The sequence below is a fragment of the Humulus lupulus genome, chromosome 1 (genome assembly GCF_963169125.1).
Source record: "Humulus lupulus chromosome 1, drHumLupu1.1, whole genome shotgun sequence".
In the NCBI taxonomy this organism is placed as follows: domain Eukaryota; kingdom Viridiplantae; phylum Streptophyta; class Magnoliopsida; order Rosales; family Cannabaceae; genus Humulus; species Humulus lupulus.
This window is the reverse complement of record NC_084793.1, coordinates 280,558,226-280,568,500: the sequence shown is the minus strand read 5'-3', so window position 1 is coordinate 280,568,500 and position 10,275 is coordinate 280,558,226. Positions and strand designations below refer to the sequence as shown.

At 31.3% G+C, this 10,275-nt stretch overlaps 1 protein-coding gene across 1 annotated transcript; it reads right to left on the bottom strand.

Annotated features, from left to right (window-relative positions):
* Window positions 1-6,806: 6,806 nt before the first annotated feature.
* LOC133777972 (uncharacterized) lies at window positions 6,807-9,338 on the bottom strand. The gene is made up of 4 exons (XM_062217763.1): window positions 8,807-9,338; window positions 7,919-8,620; window positions 7,471-7,580; window positions 6,807-7,352 (listed from the first exon to the last, which is right to left on the bottom strand). Exons 1-4 carry the CDS (start codon window positions 9,336-9,338, stop codon window positions 6,807-6,809), a joined length of 1,890 nt encoding a protein of 629 aa, XP_062073747.1.
* Between the last annotated feature and the right edge of the window lie 937 nt (window positions 9,339-10,275).

Sequence of the window (10,275 nt, the reverse complement as noted above, 5' to 3'; positions counted from 1 at the left end):
AACGATTTGGATTAAACAAATGGGTATGATTTGATTTAAACTAAAAACTAAGAAAGAAAGTATATAAATATAGAATAAAAAATTGAGCAAGATAAGGGTGATGAGCTAGAACTATGAAATCCCCCTAGAATACAAATTCAATACAATTTTAAGAGGAATGCATTAACAATTAAGCTTTGTCAACCAGAAATTTACAAATGAACATATGATTTTTCCAACCCTATATGATATGAGTTCTCAAACTAGATTACACACTGTTAAGCAAAAATTTCACATTTAGAAAATAAAAAATAAATAAATGCGAAACACAATTTCACCTATGCCAAATTTATAGCATAAGATTTTATTTATTTAAGTTCGACCCATCCGAGATTATAAGAATAACCTCTTAATTACAATCCTTTTATTTAAAGGAAATATCCTTTGATTCCAATTACGATGATATTAAATAATTTGAAATAATTTAGGGAGAACTGGGATGAATTTGGAATTGCAGCTGAACTCAGTACTTTTGGCTAACTAAGTTGCCTACATACCTTCTTTATGAAGGATCAAGCCACTTGTAGTTCAGATTGAGATATGTTAGAATTTGGATATAAGAATTCCGGTATATGACCATTTTCAGGAATTCTTTACCATTTAAAAATTTGGAAAAATTCCTAGGTGGATGACCTTTTATGGAACTTTGAGATTTGTGTTTTTATACCATTTTGCGGTATTGGCGACTGCACTTAGTCTTAGCAACTAAGTTGCCTACGTATCCCTTTTTAGGAATCAAGTCTAACGTAGTTCCGGTACTTTCAAAGATTTTATGATGCTTTGATAATTAAGAGGTGAATGACCTCTTTTTGGGATATCATTTATTATGGCTTTGAATTTTAGTGCACTTTTAATTTTGAGGTAAAATTACCATTTTTGAGATTTTGTGAGGTTAACGACCTCTTTGAAATTTTGGAATGATATTTCATCATTTGAATTGATTTTGATGAGCTCATTTGGGATTTTGTACCATTTTGTATGGTTTTAAAATTTTATCACGTTTTGTGATAAATTGAGTTTTAAAATTCTCTTATTATATTTTATAAAATAAAAGAATTGTTTGACTGATATTTTAATTATTTGTTCCACAATTCGGGGAATAATAATTCTTTGTTTCATTAAATCAGATAACATCTCTTAATTCAAATTTAACTTATATATATATAAATTGAATTTTGAGAATAATATCTGAAAAGGAAGAAAATAATATACGATAATTTATAATTCAAATTAAATTTTAAATTTGAATTAGAATCTATCGTACGATGATATTTTCCTTTTGGATTTGTTTACTTATTTATACTTCCTTAAATTTGAGATACATATGCAGTCACTTCATATTGAAGTGAAGTGATCTGATTGAAGCCTCAGGAAGTTGTTTTGATACGCACACATTCAAGGTAATGCATTAAACTTCCCTTTTAGATTCTCTTATTTTAATATATGAGACAGCTGAACAGAAAGTCAAATATAGGTGTATATATGATGTTTTTTTTTTCTTAACTTTTCTTTACAAGGTACGAATTCTTCTGTTTTGATCAACAACTGAAACTTTGGGATTTAATTCAATTCAGAAGCTTTATATTCACTTTGAGTAAAGCAGGGAAATTCTTCAGGTAACACACATTGATTATTTTCAAATGAACCTGTTCTTTCTATTGTTCTCTCATATCAAGTTATCCCTGCATATGTATACATATTTACATATTTATCGATATATTTTGGTACAGACAATACATGCTTATATGTATATTTATATCAATATCATATGTCGTTTTTTATTTGGAGATATGACCACTGAGAAAGAAATAAAGTGCATATATGTCTTTTTGTTATGTACTGTTGATATCGTGCATATATGCTTGATCCAAAGTGGAGTACTCATTCATTTATATATACATACATATATATAAATCCTATATGACTCATGATTTAATTGTATCTCACTTTTGGAAGAGTACATTACAAGAAATTCTCTTCAGCCACGAAACTCTAAAAGCTTGGACCAATAATAGTGATTCATTCATTTATATATACATATATATATATATAAATCATATATGACTCATGATTCAATGCCATGAGACTCTGAAGGCTTGGACCAATAATAGTGATTCATTCATTTTTATATACATATATATATAAATCGTATATGACTCATGATATAATTGTATCTCACTTTTGGAAGAGAATTTAATTCTCTCCAGCCACGAAACACGAAACTCTAAGGCTTGGACCAACAATATATATCTATTCTTTTAATCTTGTAAACCGACTCATGTTTTTCTTTCTCTCATATGTGTGTTGATCTCTTTTGAACCCGACGGTTCAGTGGAATGATTTAGTTGCAACTTTTATACCAATTAGGTGATACATTTGGTGCAAGTAGTTTGACGATAACTTTATGGATGAGGGCATCCAATTTGTTGGTGGAATGAGGGCATTCCATGGATAAGGGCATCCAATTTCATTTATGGAATGAGGGCATTCCAAATATGAATAGAGAAAATAAATAAATAAATAAGAGAGACAATGAACATCAAAATAAACAAAGAAAGAAAGAGGAATGAGAGCATTCCACAGATCCTTACCCTTGAAGCTTGTTGTCCTTTGCAAAAATAGATCGTAGTATTTTTTTCTGTTTCTTTTCTCTCCCTCTTTTCCAGATTTTTTTCAAAGTGTCAATTTCCTTTTTTGTTCTCAACTCCTCCTATTTATAGAGCCTATTTTTTTTTTTTTTTTTTTATCTTCTCAACCCATGTAATGTAATAGGTGAGAAGAAATAGGGGAGTGGGCAGTTAAGAGAGTGGAGAGAGTCTCCTAATTTTTCTCTCAATTTGACTGACCATTTTTTTTTATTATTATTTTAATAATCAATTATTTCCTTTCAGCCTTTAAAAAGAAATACTTGTATATAAATAATAATAATTTAATTTAATTTTTTTTTTCGTTCAACACACACATTCCTATGAAAATATAGTAATAAGAACACTAATTAAGCACCAAACTCCCAATGGGTCATACATGGTAAATAACATATTCCTATGTCATCTACAAATCACGACCTAGATAAGGGTGATATTCATGCATCATTCAAGTATTTCCACTAATCTTATTTTTTCCAAAATCAAGATTAGCTAATCAACCTACAATTGATGATCAAGCAAAAATAGATATTAACAATAAGCACACTTGAATGAACAAAACTTGTTTTGCTAAAAACATTCATAAAACATCAATTAAATCTACAATCCAAAGTTCATCAATAACTCTAGCTACAAGAAAATTAGTTCATACTAAAAAGTAAAAAACTCAAATCAAATATGAAATAAAGAAGTAAAAGAAATACAAACATCAAAGGGTAAAAGAAAATATGTGGATAAGTCTTCCTTTGCCCTTCTCTCTTCTGCACCTCTTTTTCCTCCTTTCTCTTCTTTTTCTTCATTCTTTGGATATTTTCTATGGTTTTTCTGGTTCAAAAATGCAGAAACAATGGCTGGGTTTTCTCTCTTGGGTGACTGGAAGATGAGAGTAAATGCTAGGGTTCCAAAAATTGGTAGAAAAGCCTTTATTTTCTTCCACACGTGGGGAAATTACATCGAATATGAGATTTTTTTTATTACTTTGAAAAATATGGCAGTTTTTTTCTTAAGTTTCTTATGACATTTTTTTACATTTTTATGGGAGTTTTTTTTTTCCATGTGTTTGTAATATTTTATTTGTATACTATATTATAATTTTATACAGTTTTAGTAGCTAGTTTTTAATATATTTTGAGGTTATTTTTATAATTTTAATCTATTTGTAATATTTTCTTATCATTCATATTTTATAAAACGTTTTTTTACATTATTTTTTAAAAAACAAAAACTAAGACATTTTTCACCGTGCTTTTTATTCCCATTTCTTCTTTTTATTTTCTTCCATTTTTTATTTTCTTCAACATTTTCTTCGCAATAACCGGTTACCAATATCAAAATAGCAACTGGATTGTAACTAATTGCTTAGTTAGATCTGGAAAAAAAAACATATTTGAAAAAAATAAATCAAATTGATCGTGAATGTAACTGGTTACAGCTAAGTTTGAAAAAAAAATCTAAAAAAAGGAACCAGTAGTGATGGTAATCGATTACTTATCCAGACTTGGAAAAAAAATCAATCCTAACAAAAAAATCTAAACTGATCATAATCGTAACTAGTTACAACTATGTTTGAAAAGAAAAATCAGATCTGAAAAAAAAAAAAAAAAAAAAAAAAGAACCAGTAGCCATGGTACATGGTTACTTAGTTACGTGTGAAAAGAAAATCATATCCAAACAAAAAAAAAAATCAAAATTGATCATTATCGTAACTGGTTACAACTAGGTCTGAAAAAAAAATCAAATATGAATAAAAAGAATCAGTCGCCATGGTACCTAGTTACTTAAACAAGTCTAAAAAAAATCAGATTTGAACAAAAAAACCTAAATAAATTGTGATGGTAACCTGTTACAGTTAGGGCTGAAAGAAAAAAAAATAGATCTAAAGTGCAAAATCAGTTTAAAATGCAAAATCAAATGTGGAAAAGAAGAACAACAACAAAAACAACAAAATGAATAACATTAAAAAAAGAAGAAGAAGAAAACCAAAGGAGGGTGGAGCTGCATCATCGTCAAAGGGGTGGGGGGATGCGTCGTCGGCAGATGGCGGAGGTGGTGTCTCCGGTGAATGGCTGAGAAGAAAGAACCAAGTGGGGAAGGAGAGAGGGAGAAATGAGAAAATGAAGAGAGATCGTGAGGGAGAGATAAGAGGATGAGAGAGTGTGAGAGTTTTGTGTAAAAATATAGGGGTTGTTTGGTAACACTTAAAAAAATAGTTTTTTATTTAATTAATTAGAAATTTGAAAATTAAACATAAAATGTGTTTGATAATTCTATTTTTATTTATTATTTTTTTAAATTTTAATTAAAATTTATTAAATTTTGAAAATAAAAAATTCACTTTCAAAATTTTTTTAAACAGTTTTCATTTTATTTTTTTCTTCTCTTCTTCAAATCAACACCTCATATTGTTAAACAAAAAATAAAAATAAAAGTTATCAAACACGTTTATTATTTTTTGTTTTTAAAAACAAAAAACAAAAATAATTACCAAACATATTTTTATTTTTTAAAAATAAAAAAAATAATAATATTTCCATTTTTGTGTTTAAAAAATTCAAAAACAAAAATTTTACCAAAAGAACCCATAGTAATTCATTTTTTTTATTTTATAGAATTCCCATCATTTAAACTTTTTTTTTTTTTTGCAAAATTTACCATATTTTGTGACATTTTTTTTGTCCATATATATAGAAACTCATCTATTTTTTTCTCATATTTACGTAAACTTCTCAATATAATATCATACAAAATTTAAATAAAACTTTTAAATTTTAAAAGTAAATAAAGTGTCATTTTTGGAAAAATAGTTATGGGAGAAGGTGTAAATCTAAAAAAAAAAAAAAAGCATCATAAGTTGGTAAAACTACCAAACTAGTGGCTCTAAATTGTGGATCTTCATCGGATCATAGATTTTGTCTTTAATTTTCTAACTGTCATCCGCTCAACAATGCAACTTTTATTTAGTGATTGTGCTAAATCAACCAAAATAAATGTTATCATAATGAGCTGGACCTTAATGTATAAGGAAACTTAACACATATTCTAATAAATGATGTTAAAAAAAAAAAGTTGCCTAAAATATCTAAATCCAAAACAAAAGCCTCTTCCTTATCTATGTTCCCTCCTCCTTTTAATATAATCTATTATGGGCTCTAATTTCTATGTAAATTTAATTAACATTATTAGTTCTTGATTTGAATTTGTTAAAAAAAATATTATTCATTTTTCTTCAAACAAAATGAATTTTTTTAATATATATTTTAAAAATACTTCAATTTAATTTTCGTTAGCTCTTATACTCCCACAAATCGAATTTTCTAGTTTCGTATTCTTCTTTTTATTTTCTTTTTTTTTTATCAAGAAAGAAAATTTTCATTAATCACAAACTCAATTACAAGCAAAACCTCCCTCAAAGAGAAGGCTCCAACAACATTACAAGGAACATAAATTCCTCACAAAGAGTCTCTCTTTTGCTGTCATTTTCTTTTGAGAGAAGTATCTAACTCTATGCACTATATCTCTTTATATCATATCTACAATAACATTCACTCTAAAGGAGTATCCATTAAAAATACAAGAATTCATGTTTTGCCAAATATGATATATGGTAGCTGAAAACACCGCTGCCACAACCACTATCTTAACACCCTTCCTCATATCTTCAATCCAACAAGTCCAATCTTTGAACCGAAGAGGCCAGTTACAGCCAACCCAAGGTTGAATAAGGTAAGCCACCTGCTATGAACATTTACAATGAAAAAATAGATGGTCATGACTCTCTTCAAGTTGACAACAAACTGGGCAAAGGCTACTGTCAAGATGCAGAAGCACCTTTTGCAAGTGGTCCCGGGTTAGCAAATTGTCATTTACCACTTGCCAAATAATAAAACGATGCTTTGGCACACTCATCCTATTCCACACAAAATGATGATATTTGATTTGCTCTTGGTAGATAATTCTTTTATAGAACATACCAATCTTGAAAGTACCTTGACTAGCTACCGCATCTATGTCCATTTCAGTAAAGGCATCGCGGATATGACACAGTTTGCGCCAATACCAACTAGAATCAGCTTTAAGTTGATACTTCCAGAAATTTTGGCCTTTTAAATAGACAGCATTGATTCACTTAACCCACATTGCCTCAGGTTGATGACTTATTGCCCAAATATACTTAGCAAGCATAGCCTTGTTCCATTTTGCTCCTTCACCAAAACCCAAGCCCCCATAAGCTTTAGGCAAGCTGACTTTGGACGAAGAAGCACGATGGAAGTTACTTCGGATTCCATTGTTACCCCACAAGAACCACATGCAAAGTTTATCAATCTCCTTAACTACACTTTGTGGAAGCATGAAGATATTCATCCAATAGTTACGCAAACCCAACAGGACAGAATTAATGAGTTGGGTCCTCCCGGCATAAGAGAGGTGTCTACTAGCCCAAGTGTGAAGCCTAAGTTTAATCTTTTTTAGAATCACATCACAATCAGCCGCTTTCCATTTTGTTGGTCTCATTGGAACTCCAAGATAATTAAGAGGAAATGTTCCCTCTTTAATCTGCAAAACCTGAAGCAAATGACCCTTTTCTATATTCGGAACACCTCCAAAATAGACATGTGATTTGCTGTGATTTGCCTTCAGCCCTGTGCTACTACAGAATTCCTCAAAGATCTACTTAACATATTGAATTGAGTCTCTATTATCTTTACAGAAGATGATTAAATCATCTGCAAAGCAGAGATTTATTATCTTGAGGCTTTTACACGGAGGATGGAACTTGAACTTAGACTGTGTAGCTCCTAGCTGCAGTAATCGAGTGAGATATTCCATTACCAGGACAAACAGTAATGGAGAAATAGGGTCTCCTTGATGCAGACCCTTTACACCTTGAAATCCCCCCTGCAATCTCCCATTCATCATAAGTACAAAATAGGTGCCACGAAGACATACCATCACCCAAGCTATGAACCAGGTAGGAAATCGCATACTAATCAATAGACCCTCCAAAAAACACCAGTCCACCGTATCATAGGCTTTGCTAAGATTGATCTTCAAAGCACACCTCGGGAAAGCATTCCTCCTATTGTAATTCTTAATCAAGTCTTGAAAAATGAGGATATTATGGGCTAGTAATCTCCCTTTAATAAAAGCACCTTGATTCGGACTGACTAATTTAGGAAGGACCTCCGAAAGCCTGCTGCATATCATTTTTTAGATGCATTTATAGATTGTGTTACAGCAAGCTATGGGCCTGTAGTCAATGGCACTGCACGACATATCAGATTTAGGAACCATAGCAAGGACTGTTTTATTCAGCTCAGCAGGAATCTTCCCAGAGTTAAAGAACTCAAGAATGGCCTCAGATAATTCATCACCTATGTCCTGCCACATAGCCTTATAAAACTCAGAGCCAAAGTCATCAGGCCCTGGACTCTTAGTACCCGAAATGCTGAACAAAGCCTTCCTAACATTTGATTTTCGAAATTCTCTGATAAGCTTCAGCTGCATCTCAATGTCCAGACAAGGACCAAGACCAATATAGTGAGTATTAATTTTTCTTGTTGCTGAGCTGGTGCTTCCCATATATCCGCGAAAATGGTCCAGAAAATGAGCAACAACTTGACTATAATCATCAATAATAACCCCCTGTTCATTCTGAAAGGAAACAATTCTATTCTCCTCTCTTCGTTTTTTAATGCAAGCATGAAAGTAAGAGTTGTTGTCATCTCCCTTCTGCAGCCAAGTGATTTTACTTCGTTGTACCAAAAAGCTTATGTACATTGTAGAGTGAAATTGATAGTTGGCTGCTGCATCTTTTTCAGTTTCCTGAATAGAGCTATCCAATGGGGAAGCTTGAGCTCTGTTTAAAGCCAATTCATATTCACCCTTAGCTTGATGATAACCCTTCTCTACATCTCCAATTTCCTCCTTGTTGAATGCTTTCAATACATGTTAAAGCCAGAGCAGTTTGTTTGTCACCCCCTGTAATCCCTTCACCGCCATAGGTTTGTTCCAGCTGCTTCGAACAACCTCCTTGAACCCTCAATGAGATATCCAAAGATTAAAAAATCTAAATGGCTTTGTGCCTAGATTTCCAAGTTTGTGAGTTTTGATGAGACAATAACAGTGGTCAGAGTTAACATCCCACTGAAACGCAGCTATAGTGTTAGGCAAAGTATCCACCCAATTCTCATTGATAAAAGCATGATCAATTTTCGAGTACACCCTATCCTTCCCATCTTGCCTATTAGACCAAGTATACTTAGAACCAATACTCTTTAGACCAGCCATCTGCATTTGAGCTATCCAGGTAGTGGAGTCATAAATCTCAGCAGCACTAACTGACTTCCCACCAGCTTTGTCATCAAAGTGAAAAACGGCATTGAAATCTCCAACAATCAACCATGGTTTTACAGGTAGAGGTACACATGAAAGACCCTTCCATAACTCCAATCTCTCTTCCATGGTATTTAGGCCATAGACAAAAGAGATCACAAAATCAGTCGGCACATCAGCAATCTTAACCAAACAGTGCACAAACTGTTGGTGCTCCTTCAAAATCTGAACTTTGATAAATGATTTCTGCCAAATAACTAAGATTCTTCCTTCAGTGACATTACTACTATGACAATCCCAGTTAATAAACAACTTATCCATCATATCTTCATAAACAGATCCAACTTTCTATTTGGGTTATTCCATTAAACAAAAGAAGCTAAGGAGTTAGAACTATTTTTTTTTCTTTCTTTCTTAAAGATGAGCATACAATGATATATAATTATATAAAACACTATTTATTTTTCTTCCTTAATTTTGGTTCATGCACTTTAGATAAGGCAATATTTGTATTAAGTCGTTACAACATACACTTTTGTGTCTTTAGCAAAAGAAGAAGGCATTTTAATTAAAATCTCATCAAAAGTATAGTATGAAATATGCATTTAAAAGTTAGATCGTTTGAATCAAATGTATGCATGTTAAAAAGGGCTTTGCAACATTCACAAAACAAAAAAAGAAAAAAAAAGTTTTGCCAGTTGGACATGTCAAGTTAAATTTAGAACCATTTTTTAGAATTTGCATCACTACATACATGATAAAAACTAAAACGTTATTTCAACATAAGCATAATATTCATAACATAAACACTTACATTGACGGTTAGATCTGGAGCTTTAGCATGTGTATCAAGGAGAACTTAGTGCATATGAATCGTGGCTCTGGTACCAACTGTAATGACCCGACTAACTTAAAGACCTCAGACCTTTAAAATTACTAATACATAACTACAATTTTTGGATATATACATAAAATAATATAACTTTAAGGGTTTATACCTCTTTGGACCCTGTGTTTTTCCTATTACCTGTTTGGACCCTGTGTTTTGACAAATTACTTTTTGGACCCTATGTTTTGTAAAATGGTTAAAATAGAACCCTAAACTCAATTTTGATAAAGAAAAAATTGAATATAACAACACAGTTTTTAAGCAGAATGATTTTATTCTTGTTATGAATTGTTAGTTTGGTAAATTATTTGTGATTTTAGTTGAGAAAACATTGACAAAAATCGGGTTTAGGGTTCTATTTTAACCATT

What these genes read in the sequence shown, in the direction of transcription:
- LOC133777972 (XM_062217763.1), bottom strand. Translation starts at nt 9,338, where the DNA reads ATGGATAAGTTGTTTATTAACTGGGATTGTCATAGTAGTAATGTCACT. An exon ending in GGATGTTAACTCTGACCACT is followed by an intron (nt 8,621 to 8,806) that starts GTTATTGTCTCA and finishes ATGTATTGAAAG; the next exon opens with CATTCAACAAGGAGGAAATT. An exon ending in CTGCAGCTAGGAGCTACACA is followed by an intron (nt 7,353 to 7,470) that starts GTCTAAGTTCAA and finishes TATGTTAAGTAG; the next exon opens with ATCTTTGAGGAATTCTGTAG.